The sequence below is a fragment of the Stegostoma tigrinum genome, chromosome 15, assembly GCF_030684315.1.
Source record: "Stegostoma tigrinum isolate sSteTig4 chromosome 15, sSteTig4.hap1, whole genome shotgun sequence".
NCBI classification, from domain to species: Eukaryota; Metazoa; Chordata; class Chondrichthyes; order Orectolobiformes; family Stegostomatidae; genus Stegostoma; species Stegostoma tigrinum.
Window position 1 is genome coordinate 69,147,364 of NC_081368.1, and position 23,214 is coordinate 69,170,577.

Here is a 23,214-nt window from a genome sequence, read left to right on the forward strand (position 1 = left end):
TACCAATGTTTTCCCAGCTACAATCAGTTCTGAACAAGTGTTATTGGACCCAAGCCATCAACTCTGCTTTTTCTCCACAGATGCTGCCAGACCTTCTAAGTTTTTCCAGCAATTTCTGAATTTTGTTTCAGATTTCCAACATCTGTAGTTTTTGGGATTTTTTGTTGAAAGCATGGTTCCCTCGTATATCTTCCAGCACAGTACATTTGCGACTCGTGACAGAGCCTTCTACAATGTAGGTCTAACAAGACTGAGTGACCTGACTGTGCTTTTTCAGCTCCACATTTATTGACTCTAGCTTCCAGCATTTACTGTCCTTTCTATGTCCACGATTGGGTGACCACTTGGTAGAAAAAATCTAATTAATTTTACTAACCAAGATCCTTAGCTTCCTGTCACCCGACATATCAATTCTCTTATTCCATGCCAGTCTACCCCTTCTGCTAGATACCAGCATCCCCTTAGGTATTTAATCCCTCCTGATTTTAGTGTTATCAAAGACATCGCCTTTTGTTTTTCCCTCTGTACTGGCTTAAAATCTGTCAGATGTCTAACTTTTTCCAATTCTGAAGAATCATCTCAACCTAGAGCATTAAATCAATTTCTCTCCACAAATGCTGTCTGACCTGTTGCATATTCCCAGCACTTTTTGTTTCTGTTTAAACTATTTATTCTGTTTAGATTAACTCATGCACCACATTGACATTTGTTGGATGCACTATTTACACAGTAACTGAGTATTTGCCTACAAAAACAGGAGACTAAACCTGAAATGAGACAAAGCATTTTAGGAGATCTTGGTCATGAGGGTCAACACATACACAGTACAACTCAAATTCATTTACATTGTCTGGAAAATCCAGACCATCAAATTCCTTATTAAAGGGAATGTTATCAGGGCCCAACTGGTTTCCCACCAAGACATTTGACTCTCCCAGCAGACTCATGAGAACGAGGTTCCATTTAGGTTAACTACTATGTAACAAAGATGGCCTGTGCTTTATGTTCAGTGAAAGCAAAATTGTAGCTTTTCTGTGAGGTAACTGAACAGCAGGGATAGATAAAGAAATGCAGATAAACTACAGTTACTTGCTCAAAAATAAATCTGTGTACAGTACCTCTCATGCAGACTTGCTGAGATGAGATCCCCTCTGAGCAGAGAGTTGTCCATGTTCTCACCACCAGCACCTCCACTGTTAAAATATAAAGAAAAATAGTTTTAAAATGGAACTCTAGTTACTCTTCAAAAATATGGCTAAAACACAAACAAAATTCATCTTTAATGGCACTGGGTCTACACGATTATAAAAATCAAAAACAGACCATTGTTTTGTTAGGAATTCTGGGTTTATGTTTACATATGTCAGCAATAATGCGATTGTTTTGTTAGAATTCAGAGTTAGAATTAAAATTCATTTATGTGGAAATGCACAGAAGTACATAAGTTTCTAAGCAATTTCTGCAGCTTCAGGGGCACAGTACAGTTATGACCAATGTTCATAAGAGGAGTTGGCTAGCAAGTTATCTAAATCACTCCAAAGTTTTAACATAGCATGCTGATATATTTATGAGGTGTCCAACAGATTGATGTGTTATGTCTGTGTGAAAGAAGAGAGTTGGCCTGCCTTACATTTTTGTTTGGTAGTTTGTTTCTTCTTTTCATCTTACACAATCATCTAACAGCAATGTGAAAGAGATGGCCAAACGTCTAAATCTATCAGTCAGTACACCGCCTCTCCAATGTCAAGTCCTCAACTGCCCCTCCTCATGATGATGCGTGCAAACTGTGCCCTCACTGCCCTAGACTAAAGCTTCAGAGATTTGAAGTGGTTTGACTCCAAGACACATAGTACATAAGGCCAAGATCACATAGACAAATGCTGGTACTCCTGAACAAAGCTCCCCACAATAGATGAATCTCTTCACTGTCTTCTGCATACCTTAAGAGAGCTGAAAGCTAAGAGAGTAAACACTGTCGAAAAGTTAGGAGTAGAACCTGTAAATGAAGTGACATCTAAATATGCCATCTTACTGGTAGCCAGGCTGGCACCAATGTAATGCTTTACACTCCTTGGACTTGACTGGGAAGGCTTGAAAGATGAACCGTAACATTTGGGCAGTCCCATATCTCCACAAATTTTCCCAAGGCTTGCATCAGAAGATACTGAGTTTTCGCTGCGCAACGTTAATTCAACATGGTAAACAGTGATGCAGTGATGAGTAAATATAAATTGGCACAACCGATTCTCCTACAAGATAGATTGGTATATTTATTGATATTCTCAAGCGCAATTTAGAAACCTGGTTTCACATGCTCTGTTTTTCACTGTCTCTCTCTATGGGTTCCATCTCCCCCTAAATGTTTACTCCTACCCCCAACTCCATCTTAAGCGCATATACCAATGTTTTCCCAGCTCCAATCAACTACAATAAATTGTCATTGTAGAAAGATGATTTCACATGTTCTGTTTTTCACTTCACATCTGATTTGTACCTTTTCACGTTTTCTATGATTTCTCATTTCCTATAATTTCCAAATTCACCCATACTCTTGCATTCCTGAACAACGAATCAATAGAGTCAGCTTCCACTATTTTATGTAGAACACAATTTTGTTTCAATCCTTCATGGGTTGTAGACCTCACTGACTCGGCAAACATTTGCTTTCCCATTTTAAATCGCCTTCACGAAGGTGGTGAGCAGCATCCTTGAATCATTAAGAGTAACTTTATCAAAGGACTGCAGTATCCTTTGGAAGGCATTTTCAGGATTTGAGTCAGTGACAGTGAAGAAACAGTGCATTATTTTACAAATCAAAATGGTGTGGGGTTTGGAGGGGAACATGCAACTGCTGCCTTAGTCCTTCCAAATGGCTAAGGCTGTAGGTTTGATAGATTCTGTCTAAAAGCCTTGTTGAGTTGCTTCAATGCAGCTTGCTCATTGGGCATCTATCTGCCACTGTCTGTCAGTGTAAGGAGTGAATCAATGTTCAAGGTGTAGGATATAGTGCAATCGAATGACCTATTTGTCCTGGAAAGTGAAGCAACAGAATATAAATATCCAGTCCAATCCAGTTTCTGGTCACTGGTAATCCTTCAGAATGTTGACAATGGAGGATTCAGTGATGTCAATGCCATTGAACATCAAATGGTAATGATTTGATTCTTTCCGGAGATGTTCTTTGCCCGGCACCTGGTGTGACACACACATGACTTGCCACTTATCAGTCCAAGCCCTGCTGCATATGTACACAGATTGCTTCAGTATCTGAGGAATTACAAACAGTATAGAAGATTGTGCAATTTTCAGACAATATACTCAGTTCTAACATTAGGGAGGGATGATTATTGAAGCAGCAGCCGAAGCTAGTTGGGCTTCAGAAGCTATTCTGAAGAACTCTGCAAATATGCTCTGAACTAAAAACTGAGAATGTGCTTTTAGTCAAGTAACAAAGTCTAAATCTTTAATTTTACAAACTTTATTTTGCCAAATTTAGTCAGTAATTGGTAATCTACAGTTTAAATTCTGTAGGTGCTCACCTTCAGCAGGTTATTTCCACCAAGGTTGCAGTGAAACGGCAGATTAATTAAGATCTATCCGAAAGTGGATTCTCTGAGTCAGGTAGGACTGCATGTTTGGAGCATTTAGAAGTAGCCACCTGAATGCTAGTGAGCACTTGATTGCAACTGACAATGAAGTTCCAAAGTTGGGCAATTGAAGTTGTTTGGTTGCTTTTGCTTGAACAAAGCAGCTGAACGGTCAGTAGGTTTGGGGAATATTTTGAGTTCTTAAAATAAAAGTTTAATGTTCAGATCTCTAATCTTTCCTTTCCCTTTTTCCTTAAAAAAGTAGCTTGTTGGGATGAATGATATTAGCGTAAAAAGCAGTTAACTGCAATACAGTGCAAACAGCAGGGGTACTAACTAGAGAGAGTAGGAACTGCCGATGCTCGAGAATCTGATATAACAAGGTGTTGAGCTGGATGAACATAGCAGGCCAAGCAGCATCTGAGATGCAGAAAAGCTGGCATTTCAGATCTGGACCCTTCTCCAGAAATTTCTGGAGAAGGGTCCAGATCTGAAACGCCAGCTTTTCTGCATCTCGGATGCTGCTTTGGCCTGCTGTGTTCATCCAGCTCAACACCTTGTTATATCAGGGGTACTAATTAGAATAGTTAATTAAAATTAACCAAAATGTAATAGAGATGACAGGTTAGATAACATGTCAGTATGACAGAATGTAGGAGCAGTTAGATCATGAGTAAACACAGAGTCATAGCGTCAGAGTCATACAGCATTGAAACAGACCCTTCGGTCTAACTAGTCCATTCCGAACATAATATCCCGACCTAAACTAATCTCGCATGCCTGCTTCTGGCTCATTTCCCTCTAAAGCTTTCCTATTCATATATCCATCCAAATGTCTTTTAAACGTTGTACTTGTACCTGTATCCACCACTTCAACAGGAATTTCATTCCACACGCAAACCACCTTCTATGTCAAAAAAAAGTTGCCTCGTTTTTTTTAAATCTCTCCCCCCTCTCACCTTAAAATATGCCCCCTAGTTTTGAAATTCCCCATCTTGGTGAAAAAGACAACTCCCATCAACTATCTATACCTCTCTTATTTTGTTAACTTTTATCTGGTCACCGATCAACTTCCTACACTCCAGTGAAAAATGTCCCAGCCTATCCTTTCAACTCAAACGTTCTATGTCTAGCAATGTCCTGGTAAATCTCTTCTGAATCCTCACCAGTTTGATAATATCTTTCCTACAACTGGGTAATGCAGAACTAGGCACAGTATTCCAGAAGAGGCAACAATTTACAGCTCAACCAACTTTGGGTAGAAGTTGAAAATCTGGAGTCCAAGCAGAAGACATTTCATGGAAGGGGAAGTTTAGTGGACACTCTGCTCTGAGAGACAGTCACATGCCTCAAATTTGATCAGTGTAACAACATTGTGGATTTAAGAGATGTGTTTTATCCTAGTTTCTTTTAGACAGAGAGACTGGAAGACTGATGCTGAGTGGTCTATGAGAAGATAAACAACTTGTAAAGCTTTAGGTGTTGTTTTAAAAGCTGGAACAATAGAAGCAGCTTGAATGGGTGTGGTCAAACTCGTATCCACAGATTTTTAGTTTTGATGTTTTCAGCAGCAGGTGCTGTAGGATTAAGACAAACTGACATAAATTTAATAAAGTCAAGGAGTTAAATGCATGGCTCAAAGACTAGTATGGAAGTAACAGGTTTAACTTCATGGGGCACTGACACCAGGACTGGAGGTGGGAACTGATCGAGTCAGGCGGGTTTCACCTGAACCATGCTGGTTTCAGGCGGGTTTCACTTTAACCAACAGCACCCTGCAGAATCAAGTAACTTTGACTACAGAGGTGGACTGAAGCTCACTTGTTCTGGAGAAGACATGTAGGCTTACAAGCAAAAGTACATGGCAGTGTTGCATGATAACCAGAGTAGGTCAGAGCCAAAGGAACAGAGTCGACAAACAGAATAAAAAGTTGAAATATAGTCAAGAGGCAGAAAGAACAGTTTTTTAAAGAAAGCAAAATTAATGCTCTTTACATAAAGACATATATTTGGGGGAAAGAATAATCAAAAGAGTAGAAATAGAGGCTAATGGGAACAATCTTATGGCCATCAAGAGGCATGGCTACGAGGCGACAAAATCTGGAAACTAACTATTCAGGGATGATGCCTTTCCAGAAGGACAAAACGGATTGTGGAGTACCCTTGTTAGTGCGAGATGGAATATATCTATATCAGTAAGAAATAGTCTTGCTCAGAGGCTATGGATTCCAAATGGTTACCTATTTACAAAACAATAAGGGATGATGAAACTGGGAGTAGTCTATGGGCTCCCCGACAACAGTTGTCCTGCCAGCACTGAATAAATAATATGATAACTGGGGCATATAAAGACAGCAACATATTATTCAGGGGCAACTTTACTTTTCAAGTAAATTGGGAAAATCCGATTGTCAGAGATAGTTAAGAAGAAGAATTCATAGAATGTATTCAGAATAGTTTCCAAGAACAAAATGTAGATCCAACTAGGGATCAGGCAATTTTGGATCTTATAAATTATTTCAGACAGAAAAGTCGCCAAAGAAGCAGTAAACATAACCTGGTAGAATTTAGCATTCATTCTGACAGACAGAGGAAGTTGGATCACAAACAACAATTCTAAGTTTAAGGGTGATTACATATCTGCATAGAGAAAGATGATGACAGAATAACAATAGGAAATTAGAAAATGATTGGAGACTTTGCCTCCACCTTCATGGTAGAAAACACTAAATCGCATTCCAAAAATATTTAATCAAGGGGCAAAAAGTGTGAAGGAAATAAATGTCTAGACTGTCACTGAACGAAAAATACAACATAAATGAATGGGCTAAAAGTCAATAAGTCTCCTGAACCTGATGGGTTGCATCTTGAGAGACTAAAGAACGGACATAGAGAAATAGTGAATGCACTGGTAGTAATCTTCAAAGAATCCTTAGATTCTGGGAAAGTTCCAGAGGTTTGTAAAATTGCCAATCACACACATTTAAAAGAGAAAGATTAAAAAAATCAATCAACTACGGGCCAAACTAGCTTAATACCTATCACTTCTTTGAGAGTCATTGGTAACGAATCTAATAGCACAGCATTTAGAAACACACAACATAATCAAGCAGTCATGAAGGGTCTAGGCCCGAAACGTCAGCTTTTGTGCTCCTGAGATGCTGCTGGGCCTGCTGTGTTCATCCAGCCTCACATTTTATTATCTTGGAATTCTCCAGCATCTGCAGTTCCCATTATCTCTGATAATCAAGCAGTCAGCATGACTTCATGAAAATGAAATTAGGATGGGTGAAGGAGAACCAGTTAGCTTAATATAGACTTTGCGAAGGCTTTCACTAAGATAGCACACATAGGGTTTCTATGATAAGATAAAATCCGACAGTACTGGGTGGTATAGTATCATGGACAGAAGCTCAGTTAACTATTAGAAAACAGAGTTGGGATGGAAGAGCCGTTTTGAGGATGGCAACTTGCAACTATAGAGCATTACAAACATCAATGCAACAGCCAGATTTATTTACGATATGTACGAATGATTTGGATGAGGAAAGTGAATGTACTTCAGCCAAGTTTGTAGATGATACAAAATTCGCTGGGAAGACAAGTGGTGACAATGACATAAGCAGTCTATGGACAGGTTAAATGAATGGACAAAACTTAGCAAACTCAATATAATGTGGAGAAATGTGTGATTTATGTACTTTGGCAGGGAACTGCGGGAAGTTACAACGGAGAAATCTGGGGTCCTCATGCACGACAAGTTAGCGTTCAAGTTCAGCAGTTAATAAGGAAGACAAATGGTATGTTGGCCTTCATGTCAAAGGAAATAGAGACAAGAGGGAAGGCTTGCTGAAACTACACAAGGGGCTAGTCAGATCACAGTGAACAGTTGTAGTTCCCTTTGTCTGAGGAAAGATATATTGGCATTGGTGGCAGTCCACAGAAGGTTCACTAGGTTGATCATGGTATAGAGGGATCTTCTGGCAAAAGATTGGACTCATATTCATTGGAATTCAGAAGAATGAGAGGTAACCTTACTGAAACATCGAAGATTTTTGGAGGCTTGACTGAGTAGCTGTAGAGAGGTGTGGGAGAGTCTCGAAGAGGGCATAATCACTATTGTGGAGTAAGCCACTTAAGGCCTTCCTCGTGTCTGTCTTCTGAGAGTAGTGAATTTATCAAATTCTCTATTGCAGAAAGCTATCAAGGCTGTGTCATTAAGAATATTCAAGGCTAGGAATGGCAGATTTTTAAAATCAGTAAGAGAAATTAAGGGTATAGGGAAAAGACAGGAAAGTGGAGTTGAGGAATATCAGATCAGCCATGATTTTAGTGAGTAGTGGAGCAGGTTCAAAGACTAAATGCCTATTTCTGCTGCTGTGTCTTATGAACAAAAATGACTACCCTCCAACAATGGCAATAATCATCTTTCATCCTAAGTACAACTCCAGTAGAAATGCTTCCCACAATTCCCACTAACTCGTTTTGTGAGGATAGCAAAGACAGTGCTGTCCTTCCAGCAGTGGAATTCAGCTCTTTTGTCCAAGTTTGGATCAAGGCTGGAATGAGATCTGGAGCTAAATGGCCATGGTGAAATTGAGTAACATTAAACAATATTGCTGAATAAGCACACGTACTAACCTGGGCAATTTAGATGCCAGTGCTATAGCTGTACTGGAAGATTTAAGGGTATGGCTAGCTCTGCAGCAAAAATTTTCAATACTGCAGCAGATTGTTGTTAGGGTCCACTGCCTTCGCAGTTTTCAGCTGTTTTTTGATATTGTATGGAATCAAACTAGCCTTAGACTGTCATCTGTGATACCATGTACCTCCTCCAGAAATGGAGATGAACCACTGACTCTGTATTGCTCTCTGAAGTTGAATGCAAATGCTTTGCTTCGTCTTTTGCACTCATCCTGGGCTCCACCAGAAGATGGGTGGAGTCTCCTTCATTTGTTTGATAACTATCCAGTACCATTCATAAATGATGTCGTAGGTCTGCTGAACTATCAATCCAGAGGCCAAAACGAATGGCACAGAAAATGGTTCCAAATGTGTTAGAATATGATTGAATTTTATGAGATGAAGTGTCATGATAAATCGAAGTAATCTGTTAATGCCCTTTCAGGAAAGAAATCTGAAACTCAGTCTTAGCCAAGATGCAATTCTGCTCCCACACAGACACAATGAAGGCAATTATTCAGCCCATTAGATCAAGGCTAACTAAGAACAGGGCTAGCCGTATTTAAGCTCACTTTTTTAGATTTTTTTTAGAACAGTATGTGACAAGACTTTCTGCTTCTACTCTCATTTCAGTGAGTTCCAGATTTCCTTCACTCTCTGAAATTCTCTGATTCTAATCAATGGGTTTGATGGTTAGCTGCCCTCTGAAGTGGCCTGGCAACCTCGAATCACACCTTGAAGGTCCATCACCACTTACCCCTGCTAACTCACAGTAGATAATAGATATCAGCCTGGTTTGAAATTGCCAATCAATTCACAGTGCAAGTGGTTTTTTATTTGCAAAAAGTAAATGTTTACAGTCACTCCACTCAACAGTGTAAGAGGATACATAATAACTTCAAAAGTAGCAGGAACACATCATATGAGCAGGAAAACGGCACTTCATAGTATAAGCAGTTGTTTCTGTCAAGTGTCAAAGTCACATTTTATGAAATGCATCTCCGACCAAGTGGCAACAAAACTCTCCACAGTAAAAGTTCCAGGAAATGACACTTCCCTTCTGAAAGGTCACTATTGTCGTGACCCACAACTTTCAGATGGATATACTCTGCAGATTAAATTTCAGTTTAATATGCACTGAAGATCCAAAAAGCAGAAAGGGACAGAAACAGTCACCTAAAACATCTAATCTCCTGACAATTTTAGTTTTGTTGGTCATGCAGAAACATTTTACAGAAATGCCTAAACTAGACAATTTCACCCCTTACTCATGTGGTGTCACCACATTAATAATTATACCACCTCCACAATTATATACACAGAATTGACAATATAAAGGAACACACTTAACCTAAGACTGGTACAGCATGGTCAGTATGGTAATATGGTTTAGGATTGCTCAATTATACTGTTAAAATTGAATCAGCTAAAAGTGGTAACTGGTGTTTGGCAACTCAACACCAATTACCTTCTCATTGCTTCTACACCTTAAAATGAAGAGCATTACTTTCACAGATACACCACTTGTAGGTCACTGGAAAACTGACACACTGAGTTTAAGTCAACTTAAAAGAAGGAACAAGCATAAAAAATTTCTCCTGACTGACACACAACTCATTTTGCTTCATATATCATTGTAGATTTGACACAAAAACTTCAGGTGCAGCTCATTCAACATTTCTTAACACCTTGACTCGGTTGGTTTCCTGTGCCAAGATGTCAGGGGAGTTCAAAACTCTAATTTAGAGCAATACGCTGAAGAAGCGCAGTCTTCTAGATGAGATGCAACACCGAGGTTAAACACAGGAAATGCTGGTATTTCTCAGCAATTCTGGCAGCATCCATTGGAGAGAAAAACAGAGCTCACATTAATCAACCTAAAATTTTAGCTGTGTTTCTCCAGAGACCTGCTGGGTATTTCCAATAGTATCAGAGATAATGGGAACTGCAGAATCCAAGATAATAAAATGTGAGGCTGGATGAACACAGCAGGCCAAGCAGCATCTCAGGAGCACAATTTCCAATAGTCTGTTTTTATTTCAGATTTCCAAGATCTGCAAGTGTCTTGTTTCTGCAGTACTGTTAAACAGGGACTCTTGGTCAACATCAAAGATGCCATGACTCTTGATAAAGATTAGAATAGTTGTGAGATAACACAGTGTAGAACTGGATGAATACAGCAGGCCAAGCAATATCAGAGGAGTAGGAAAGCCTTCTGAAGACAGATCTAGGCCTGAAATATCTGCTTTCCTGCTCATCAGATGCTACTTAGCCTGCTGTGTTCATCCAGCTCTACACCTTGTTATCTCAGATTCTTTAGCATCTGCAGTTCCTACTATCTCAGAATAGTTCTGCTTGTGTTCTGGCTAATGCTCCTCTTTGAACTCAAACCAAACTCAAAAGGAACACCCCATTGTTCATGAAACGTAGCTGCATAGAAAATAATGCTAAGTATGTTCATGTAAAAACACCCACAGAGTTTAACAGAGGTGCTACATAATTGCAAGCCTTAGCATATCCTAATCTCTTTCACAGTCATAGAAATAGAACTAATTGTTAACAACTATTTCTGCAGCCATACAAAACCACATGGTCTTCAGCCATATTGTGCCTACACACACGCACTGTAAACAGATACAATAGCAAAGGGCTGAGTTGTTGGAAATGCAGTTTTGTGCACATTGAACTCTCATTATCTTGTGGCTCTATCTGAAGTTTTGGTTGCTTACCATATAGGTAAAAGTAATGTATTTTTAACAAATATTATTTATTGTTAGTTTGTTAAATATTTCATAAGATTTATCCAACGTTGAATAAAACTATATTATGTTGTAGTATAGTATGCATCTATGTAGCTGATGGAAGGTTCTAACAAATTCAAGTGCACTGTTGCATCCAAGGTCATTCTCACTCTTACTTGACGATGCTTAATTACATGGCTCATCTGTGTTTTTTTTAAACTAGGTTTGTTCTCGAGTCACAGGCAACGCCATCAGTGACCATCCATAATTATTCTCAAGGTAGCAGTGCACTGCCTTCTTCAACTGATTCATTCCATACGAAGCACCTACACCCACAGTAGTCAGATACAGTGCAGCTTGCTAAGAAATTTCAGTGGGCAATTAAGAATGATCCATTTTGCTAAGGACGCAGAATCACATGTGGACCAGAGCAGCAAATTTTATTTGCTGAAGGACGTCAGTGAGCCAGGTTGGATTTTAGCGTGACACTACTGGATTATGATCATTCTCATGTGCTGGTGTTTGAACTCATATTGCCAGAGCATTAGTCCATGTCCCAATTATTCATCCAGTAATGTTACCACTATGTTACCATCAAATATCCTGATCTACTTTAAATTCCACTGAAAAGCATGTCTGCATGTTGGCCATGTTTGGCAGGCATTAATATGTCTTAGTGATATTATCAAGTCTGCTGTCCCACCGTCAGGCAAGTTCTAATCCCCAGATCTGCAGACAATGGTGTAAGGACAGAATGAGTGATCTCAGGGCACCTACGGTGTTTTCCTTAATCATTAAATCATCCCTCCAATGTTAGGGTTGGTTGGCGACCTCATGCAGTTTTGCAGCTTTGTGCTCCACTTCATTAAAAGCATTGCCACTAGAAAACCCACGTGCACCAATAATGAAGCAAACAGCAGCAAAAAAAAAATTCAGTAATTGGCACAAACACTGAACAGAACACAGTACAGCAGAATCAAGAATACATGACTAAAAAAGTGCGTACTTCATTGACTTGTTCATCCACTTTCAATCAGCGGGCTCTGAAGCAGCTTTAAATGCTTATTTCACATGGGCTTCCTTAAAAGTCAATGTCTCTAATGCTAAAAGTCACAGAGGCAACTTAAGAACAAAGAACAAAGGAGCAGGGGTACTCATGAAAGCCTCACAGAATCATCCAAGCCACTGCCATTCTGAGAGCCCCTTCCAACCCCACACTCACCATGACGGTGGCCTGATATTGGCCAGCCTTAATCCCGTGAACTGCATCAGGATGCCCTTTGGTGCCCCACGGCTTGCTGACCCAGTGGAAGTGAGGCCGGTGCCTGAAAATCATGGCTACCTCTTCACCTTAAGAGCTCCTGGCACATTCTGCCTGTTTGTCATCCAAAAGTTAAAATCAACCCCATTAAATCTCACCTTTCACATCTTGCCTCAGTTCCTATGCTCAAATTCTCATTTAACAATTCTAAACTCCATCCTTTGCACCATTCAGCAGTAAATTTTCCATTTCTTCAACTGCAATATCAAATTAATGAACCTCCATTCTATGAAATAAAACAGCTTAATTTCGTGATTTATTCATATGCAAGAGCAGATAGTATTCTGAAGGTTAACTTATAATGCATTGTTTCTGAAACTTTACCTGCCCATTCTTATACTAATAGTATCTCCAACCATAAACGTTTAGGAAGAAAGTGACTTATGTTTAGACCTCCACACCAAAGATTAACTGAAACAAATCTAGAACAGCTTGTTAACCAAATCTGTTCAGAGATTGTGACCACAACTGGAACAGGTGGGACTTAAATCTGGGGCTCTGGTCCAGAGGTAGGACTACTAACACTGCATTCCAGTCTGAAAACTATTGGAAGCTTAGTTGGGGAATAGACTAACTCAGATTCAAAATAAAGTGATGCTTGACTATCTTGGTACCTGATGGTCTGAATGGTTTCAAATTACTCAGATAAAAAATATCTTTGAATTTCAAAAGCGTGCTTTAAATCCAATAGTGGCAAGAAATTCAGGATTAATAATCAGTACTATTTTCAAAAAGCTGGCTTTGTTCTTAGAATTGCAAGTTTTTGTTTTATCTACTTCAGTTATGTAAAAGGCTACATATTCTTAACATATTACTAGACCATAAAAATCTCACTTACATGCTTGATCATGTTTATATGATTAACTCACTACTATTAACTTCAAAGTAAGTCCCTCATAGGATTCTGTTTTCTCCACACCCTCCACCCCCACGCCTCACAAAAGGCACTGAATACCTGAAGTTCAAAAATGACAGCTAGTAAAAGGTACAAGATAAATTTATTAAGTACGTACACAAAGGGCCAGCTGTTTTCCTTTTCCAGGCACATCACCAAAAGCATACCTAGATCATTAATAGTTATTTGCAGAGAAACACATCCAGCAAATAATCTTAGAGCTAAAGCCACAAATGCAATTTTGCAAGAGTCTGCTGGCATGAAGCACATATAAGGCTCTGATATTGTCATTTTAATATATTGGTATGTGTTTGCCACAAGCAAAGCCCTGTGCTGAAAAGACAACCTTCAAATTCAGCCCAGCAAGCTGAATTGGTTTCTCACTAATGGCAGTGAGATCTCAGATAGAAATTGATTTATGATCACTACAGTCTGTATAGCAGCGTCACCAAGCAGTCAAAATACGTTCAGCCTCCATTACGAGGCAACTGATTCATTTCAGCCCTTGGTTTGAGCACTGTAGTCAGGTTTAAGAACATAGGAATTTTGAGTGCAGTGGGCCCCATCCCCAGTTTAATGATCCTCAGTGCTAGTACCACTATTTCTTAAAATTAGTATTTTCTAGGGTTACAGAAAAATTAATTGCATGTCACAAATTGAATAATTTTGACATGAAGAGCAAGGTGCTGCTGACTCAAAGGGTTAATAATTGGACATATAAGTCATGTAAAGCATGAAGCTCATGTTAGAGCAAATAAATGAAAGACTGATGTTGATTTACTGCCTCAATTCTCTTGCTGAATTCAAAAATTGTTTCAACAAGTTCTTTATGTGTTGTGCAACTCTTGTCTATTGACTAGTTAACTCTTGAAATGGTTTCAAACCAGTAAACACTGGAGGAGGTAGAGAAACTTGTCATATGAAGCAGGAAGAAATTCTGCAAAATAAAATTCAAAATAGAACGAATGGGATTCGGTAGTGATAACAGAAACTGCAACTTGCACAAGTCTCAATATGGTTGAGTAAAATACTTGAATTTTTGAAATATCTTTCACAAGTCCCAGAGTGGTAATTGAACCCAAGACAGACGCAACTGTGCGAGAACTAATGCTGGATATGTTAGAAATCACAGAATCTTTCAACTCAGGATCTAGGCAGGCAGCCAGGCCGGTAATTTTAAAAGAACTTTCCAATGAGATCCATAACCTTGCTCTTGCACTACTGTCAACTTTTCAAGGATTTACTGAATTGCCCTTTGAAAGTAGCTACTGAACATGCATCCAACAACCTTCCAGGTTGTTGATTTGAGAATGTAATCATACAGTCATAGAATCTTACAGCATGAAACAGGCCCTTTGGTCCAACTCACCCAACTCAAGTTTCCCGAACTCAACTAGTCCCATTTGCCTGCATTTGGCCCATATCCATGCTACATGAGATGCTTCTCCTTACCCACTATTCCCACTATTCCTATTTATCCAAAACCGATGTCTTCTGGTTATCAATTCGCCTGCCAATTCAAAGAATCTCTCCTCATATCACTTGCCAAAGTCCTTCATAATTGTGAACTCCTCTTTTGAATATTCCCATATCCTATTATAATTTCAGCATTTTTCAAAGAAAACGCCTAACTATCAATTTAGTTCCATGCCCAATTTATCGTTTTTGTTTAAATTTTAGAACAACATTATAACTCTACTTCTCCAAGTTTGTGTCCATTAGATTCGGATTGTTGCGAAACTGAAGAATATGGATTATCTTAATCTATGGAATCAATTCTATTGAACTCTTTTAAATAATCCGGCAGTTTTTCAGAAACTCTTCATTCAAATCCAGTGAAACTTTAGTTTTAGCACAAACAGTAGCTTTAGAATACTGAGTTATAACTATCCTTGTCATTTTCCTACATTTAAGCTTTTCCAATATGCAAGCCCACCCCCAAGACATCTCCCCAACACCCCTCATGCTATTCCGTCCTTCCCATACCATCCTCACATTAATTTGACTGCTACCGCCACAAGGCTTTGTTTTTGTTCTCCACCAACTCCTTTCGTTCCTACCTTGTCACCACCAACTGCAGCTGTATAGAGAGTCACAGACTCTCATGCTCTGCGCTTGTGCATGGCAGTTAATGCCTACTGGATTTTCCCACTGACTGACACACTGCTTAAATCAACTAATGAAAACAATCTAAAACAGACAAAAGCTGAGTATTCCTAGAGTTTTAAAATTGAGTAGAAAAACATGTTATGTGCATGTTCGCAATAACCACCTTTTAAAACAAAACTGAACTATTTTGATACTCACTCCGCAGAATTACCAGCCATTTCTAACTTTAAAGGAGAATTTTGAACATGCAGTCAGATTTGCATTGTTGTTGAATAACAGTCAGCAATATATATTTACAGTGAGGTATCAAAAATCTGTTGCAATATGTGGTGCACAGCAGGTCATTTTCTGTTGCTAAGCTATGAGGTCATAATGGATGCAATTTGTTTTAAGCTTGTTGTCCTCTAGACATTATATATATCTCACTGCACTGCACATGTAGCTTATTCGCCCTGGATATAGCATTGGTACCTCAGTTCAAAATTACAGTAATAGTATAAACAGCAAGATCTACAACTACCATCCCACATAGACAACAAAGAAATGAACACTGTGCACAAACAAATTGATGCAGAAACTGAGCAGGTCTGGCGACATCTGTGCAAAGAAAGCAGGATTAAGGTTTTGGGTCCAGCGACCCTTCAGAGCTTTCCAAGCAATTTCAGATTTCCAGCTTCTGCAGTTCTTTGTTTTATTTTAAATTAACATGGTGATATGTTTAACTAAAAACAGCTTGCACTGCTTATAATGCCTTACATGACCTCAAGCACTTCACAATTGAGGTGAAACAGGAGTATTAGTTTTTAAGTGCAGCTGCAATTATGACAGAAGCACACATGCTGGATGACATTTACACAAGTTCCCACAAACAAGATAAATGACCTAATAAGCAGATTTTTGTTTTTAAGAAGTGACGCTTGCAATGTTTGCGACTACATATTCAGGCCAAGCCATCATTCACTTTTGCGTCTCAACATTATCCTGCTTCAGCACATAGTCACTGTGGTAAACCTGGTAGAATAATCAAGGGGAAAGTCGGTAAGTGATGAAGTGAGTAGTACTTGACTTTGGAACCAAGAGATAAACAGCAGAAATAGAGAGAACATTCAATTGGTGCTTCCTTGGGATCTGTAGTGCACTTCAGGTTTTGATCATATTTATTGAAGTCAGTAGAAGAACAGCAAGTTATACCACTAAGCTTGTAGATGATACAAAGTTATGCAAATGAGAATTAGATGGACAAAGTGGCACTGTTGACAAAGTGAATGGACAAAGTAAGGCTGGTCCACAGAGAGAACAAAACAAATATTTTCTGCACAGACAAAGATGAGATGGTGTGCCAGAGCGAAGAGATTTAGGTGCCATTACATACAAATCAACACAACTTGATTTACAGCTACAAAAGTCAATCAAAAAGGAAAACAGAATGCCAACCTTTATCACATAGGAGCTGGTTTACAAGTGTGAGGAAATGATGTACAGAACCTCGGTCAGACTCTATCTGGAATTGTTTGTCCAGTTTTTGGCACCGCACCACTAGAAAGATATACTAGTCTTAAACGGGACATAAATGCATCAACAAAGTAATAGCAGGATTGCAAAGGGTCAAATTATGACGGAAGATTACATAAAACTGGTTTGTAGTCCTTAGAGAGTTTGAAAAAAGTGATCCCATCAAGACTGACTTAATAAACGCAAGAGACTGCATCCTCCTGAGGAGTCCAGAACAAGGGCACATATTGTTAAAATGAGAGCCATTCTGTTGACAAGTGAAATTACTAAGGACTTTCCCATATGAAGGGCAATGAAACTGCAATTACATATCACTGTTGCGGAAAGAATGATACAAATATATATACGTTCAATAATAGGAGTTCAAGGTCAAAGAAGGCCTTTGATAAAAGACTATTGATAGATATATGACTGCATTAATACAATTTGCAGAATCCTGGTGAATATGGACATCTAAGAGATAATCGCTAAAACAGAAGATGACCTACTCTGACAATGTAACAACTAAAATAAGAGAATCTGACTCTCAAAGAAATTATAAGCATGTGTATAAGGTCTTGTGCATCAGCATCCACAGTGATTACATGTGGGAAACAGGCAACGTTATCCATAATGTGCAGAAGCAGCCTGGACCTGGCAAATATTTTAATAAACAGCTTTGGCCTAGCCACCACGTTGATAACCAGCTCAGGCCTATTCAGTACATAAAAACCAGCTCAAATCCCTGCGGTATATTAAGAAAATAAATTCAGGCCTGTTCACTGTGTTGAAAAGAAGCACAGACATTTCAAGCTCAAGAATACGGAGAAAAGCAACAAATATCCACTGAAGGGCTAGCAGAATCGCCAAGGCCAAAGGACAAGTTGCAAACATTGTGGAGGTTACCGCATAAAAAAAAACATGAACATATCCAGCATGGAAAAGAGTGAGTTTTAGCCGCAAGAAGTTACAGAGCATCGGACAATGATTCCTACAGTTCACTCCACACCTCATAGCAGGTTGGCGATGTCACATATAAAAGGAGAAAAGTGCTTTGTGAAAATTGCAACAAAAATAGCAAATACAAGAACAACAAATGAAAGGCCAGATAGACACCAGTATTTCTTGCATGACTGTAAGCTTTGCAGACTTGTGTAAAGTTACACACAAGATAGCAGCTGATAAATGAAACTGTCAAAGGTAAAGCTGAGGCTCTGTGAAGGAATGATGCTTACCCCAAGAGGCCTAATTATTCTGAGAACGCCATGCCATGGCAAGACTGAAGATCTGGAATTTCATACACTAGACACAAATCTAAACCAACCACTTCATCAGGAACAAACTTTATGCTCAGACTGGTAATCTAAGATGGTGTATGCAAAGAGATGCACAGTGCTTAGCAAGCCACACCAACTGAGCACATAACATCACCACGTTCTAAACGAATGGTAGAACAAATTCAAGGTACTACTGTTCAAGACAATCACAATCAGTTCTGCAGCATCAGTAATAGGATTGCTCTACTGAACAATGTATTTTGCAGTCGTCAGTACTTAACACTGCTGTAATTTAGTTAGTACTATCACTCAAAAGAGCCGTATCGTCATCTCAAACGGAGATGAAAACGATTTCACACTGGTGGAACTGGTAGATATGTTCAGCGCCAAGGACAATGGGCAAGCACAGAAGCTTTGCTCTGCAATTTCATTGTTCTGAATGTGGCCAGGGAGCTCTCAACCATGACAATGATGGTCAAACATTAATAAAATGTTTTGTCTCTACTACTGTAAGAATGAAAAACCAATTTAGTTCCTAATAAATTACACCAATAATGAAATTCACAGTAAACACCGATGAGCTCACCTGTACTTCAATCCTCAGGATGTCAAAAGAAATAATCTGCAAAAGGATAGTAAGAGGGAGATTGGTCCAATTAAAGACCAAAAACGTATTAATATATAGAGCAAAAGGTCTTCATTGAGCTACCATAAAGACTTGCATTTTCTTTTACCAAGAAAGTAGATAATGCCAAAATCATAGTGAAGGACAAAGTAAATTGAGGATAGGCTAAAAAATTAATAGCGAGGTATTATAAGGACTAGCTGCTGTTAAAGTTGTTAAGTCACCTAGGCTGAATCAACTGCATGTGGATACTGAGGGAAGTAATGGCAGAAATTGCAACAGCACTGGTCATAGGATTCCAACCTTTCTGAGATCGAAGGGTGATGTCAAAAGAGTGGATAACTGAAACTGTTTCAACAGGGATATAAGGATAAACCCAATAAATACAGGCAAGTTAACCTAACATCAGTCGGTAAGTTTTTGGAAATAATCTGGGACAAAATTAACAATCACTTGGCAAGGTTAAACTAATCAAGAGAACTCAGCATGCATTTATCATAGAAAATCACATTTAATTAACTGCCTTCAGTTTTTCTGATGAGGTAACAGAGCAGGTTGGTGCTGATAATGTGGTTATGTATTGGGGTGTATGGATATGAAGTTGGTTGCAGTTGCAAAACAGATACCATGAACAGCTGTTTGAGAACTGAAAGAAGGTATATGGGGGAGTTCCCCAGAGATCAATGCTTTTCTCAAAATATATTAATGACGTAGCCTTGGGTATGTGGAGCATCACATCAAAATTGGAAGCATTCTGAACTGTGAGAGAGTAGTGACAGATCACACAAGATGTCGACAGGCTGCTGGAAATGGCAAGCATATGACAAATGGATTTAATGCCAAGAAACATCAAGTGATACATTTCACTAGAAAGGAGGAGAAGGGACTTCTATTTTCAAATTTGGAATATATTGTAATGAGGTGTGGCATATTCAACTCTAAGTTCCAAAAGGGGAATTTTTTTAATTTATTCATGAAATATGGGTATCACAGGTGTGGTCAGCATTTTTTGCCTTTCCCTAATAGCCCAGAGGGCAATTAAGAGTCAACCACATTGCTGTGGGTCTGGACTCACATATCAGCAAGATGAGGTAAAGGATTGCAGACTTCTTTTCGTGCGTCTTGGTGAGATTCTAACCCATGTCCCCAAACATTAGATTGGGGTTCTGGATTACTAGCCGAGTGATATTCCCACCACAACACCATGTTATATAGCTTGTTAAGATTAAAAAAAATGCTGGGTTACCAGAAAGGGCATGCAAACAGGGCTAGTTGAATTGCTTTTCCAGAGTTGGCACAGACTTAATAAACCGAATCGCTTTTTTTTTATCCGTGCTGCAGTCATTCCACAAATCATTGCAAGAAGTTTTGTTTGTTTTGCTCTCTTTGCTCTCACTCCAACAATCTGTCCTTATACTGATTTTTTTTAGATTTTAAGTGAGAGGTAGTTCACAGCTCGGACCCACTGACATCCACTGGTTACATTTAGGTCTGGTGTTTCAGGGAAATCTATGGCCTTCAATGGCCCCCTTCCCACACATTTTGCCACATCAGCAGTTTGCTGATCAGTTCTATCACTTGCCTTACCTTTTCACCATGCTGACACCTACGTCTCTTCCCACCACCCACTCGCTTCAACACCCTTTTCCACCCCTAACTTGCTACTCAATCCCAATACAGAAACCAAAGCTGCAACTATTGAAGATCTGAAATCAGAAGACAAAAGTGTCAGAGAAACGCAGCAGGTCTGGCAGCATCTGTGGACGGACAACAACTTGATTATTCCAGTCCATTAAAATCTTCCAAACGGAACTGGTAGTCAATCTAAGTTTAGAATAAAATTTGAGGAACAAAAAAAAAGTTCAAGTCCAGGTTGAGGCTTTTGAATCAGGCTAATTCTTTGCAACAAATTAAATGGAAATAAAAATTATTTGACGTTTAAGTGCAATCATCTTTGTTTTGATATTTTCTTAATTTTGTTCCAAACAGAAATCAGACTGGACTTTGAAACAGTGCTTCTTTTTCTTTCTCCATGGATGATGCCACAACTTTAGATCTAGGCTCAGATGATGTAAAGTCCATAGGGGCTGAGGTAGGAAATAACAAGGGGGAGAAAACACTGGTGGGAACATTCTCATCAGTCCCCTAATCGTGGCTGTTCTACAAGGCAGAGAACAAACCAGAGATAATGAGGGTCTGCAAAAAAGGTAGTACATCTCAATTGATGACTTTAACTTTCATCTAGAATGGAAAAGTCAAATTGGCAAAAATAGCCATAAGGAAGAATTCAGACAATACATTCAAAACAGTATCCTCTAACACAATATAGTGGATGAAACCAGGGTTCAGAGTATTTTGTATCTGATAGTGGGTAATGAATAAGAGATTCTCCAAGAACAATGCCCATAACACAGTAGAACACAGCAGTTTAAGAATCAGAAACCTGGGAAAGGAACAACTGTGCTAAATCTAAATAAGGCGAATTACACAGTGGACTGGGGAAGTTTGCAGAAATGACCATTAAGGTACAACAGCAGACATTTAAGGAAAAGAATCATGATTTGCAGCAATGATAAATCCCAGTGGAGGAACAGGATCAACTCACTATGGTTATCCAAATTATCATTGAATCGAAGAATCCCGACAGTGTGGAAAGAGGCCATTGGCCCATCAAGTCTACACTGACCCTCTGAACAGCACCACATTGACCTTGTAAATCTGCATTTACCATGGCTAATCCACCTAGTCCACACATACCTGGGCACTACAGGCAATTTAGCATGGCTAACCCATCTAACTGTGCATCTTTGGACTGCGGGAGTAGCACCCAAATGAAGCCGACAGAAACGCTAAGTGAACATGCAAACTCTGAAGTCGCCAAAAGGCTGTGACTGCAGGCGGTTCCATGGAGCTGTGAGGTAACAGTGCTAACCACTGAGCTGCCATGCAGCTCCTAAAGACACAAGGGATAATGTCAAAGTTAAGGAAAAAAACATAAAATGTGACAAAGATTTGTAACAAAGCTGAGGATTGGGAAAGTTCAAAGGCATCTATTAGATAACCAAAAAAAAGGGGAAAGGACCATGGGCAACATTCAAAAATATTAAATCATTAATGGGTCCAAGGGAGGGATGATATAAACACTACTACTACAGAAATAACCTGGGACACAGATTTAAGCTAAGGGGCAGGATGTTGAGGGCAGATTTATTTATTTCTTCAGAGGGTGGTTGGTATCTGGAACTCACTACCTGAATGACTCACAGAGGGAGGACCCGTCACAATATTTTCAATAAGTATTTCGATGGATATTTGAAACTTCTTAACATAAAATAAAATAAATGCCAAGTGCTCAAAAATTGATCTAGAATAGACTGATGTACAATGATCAGAGGAGACACAATGGTCCAAAGGGCCTCTTTCCATGCTGTAAAGCCATGATGATGACATAACAGCAATTAGTATGTATATACAAATGCTGTTTTTTAACTCTTACATTAAAAGATAGCCTAGCCTTTCCTGAAATAAAGATACAGTGGATGTGTTACCTCAAGGAAAACTCCTGAAATTTGACCTTTTATAAAAATTGTCAAAAGCAAAGCTAAGTAAGAATGGTACGTAAAAAGACAGCTGTTTAAAAAGATGACAGACACATGCTGGGAAATCCGATAAATACACATGCTCAGTCTGCACACACAATCTAAAAGATCAAGTCAAAAAATGCTCAAAGTCCTGGCCCAGACTACCATGAAAGGCTAAAGCCTTCAACAGGAACGTCAATGAAACATGAAAAACAATTCAAGATAAAATCACATATATTTTGATATTTTGTTTTAGTCCGTATATATTTGCAATTCCAATTAGAGGGAAAGAAATCAACATATTTCAGCAAGCATTTTCAATTTACAGGAATTCAGCAAATATTCTCATTTGTAATAATAATGATTGCATCTCACAACTAACACCACTTTACCTGTGAAAATGTCCAAGACTGCATCACCAAGATGATGATAGGCTTTCAGTGAAACATGTAGCTACATTTGAAACCTGGTTAGTGCCGTATCCAGTCCCTGTCTTAGTTGCCACGCCTCAAAGCATCCAACGTGAGCAGATTAACTGTTTTATGGATAAGACTTTTCAGCCAACCACTAAATTACTCTAGACTGCTTACTTCCAAATTAATATCTAAGGAGTTAGCTTATGACACCAGAGACAGATTATTTAAAAAAGTTAATTTATATTATAGGTCATTGACTGAAAAGTCACATTTTAATTTACTTGGTCATTGCAAGCATATGTCACAGGGCAATTACAGTTCAGGCAATCCTACAGAGATGGAAGCACTCTATATCACTGATTCCACTCGCGACTGCCCTTTATGTGGCTTATGCTACATTTCAAACTCTGGCTTTAAGGCTTCACAAAGGCACCTAAAAATTGGACGTAACTCATCAAGCATGATACCATAAAAGGATTGTACTAAAT

At 38.9% G+C, this 23,214-nt stretch overlaps 1 protein-coding gene across 4 annotated transcripts in view; it reads right to left on the reverse strand.

Moving 5' to 3' along the window:
* The window catches only part of klhl13 (kelch-like family member 13), a 220,931-nt gene that overhangs the window by 165,459 nt on the left and 32,258 nt on the right, over positions 1-23,214 (reverse strand). For 3 of the 4 annotated variants that reach the window (XM_048544914.2, XM_048544909.2, XM_059651508.1), the window contains exon 2: positions 1,119-1,193. In XM_048544914.2, coding sequence (XP_048400871.1) covers positions 1,119-1,171 — 53 coding nt within the window. In that variant the 5' untranslated portion in view covers positions 1,172-1,193. Of the gene's footprint in view, positions 1-1,118; positions 1,194-22,702; positions 22,727-23,214 lie in introns of those variants that run through there. The other variant, XM_048544915.2, reaches the window with a different exon arrangement.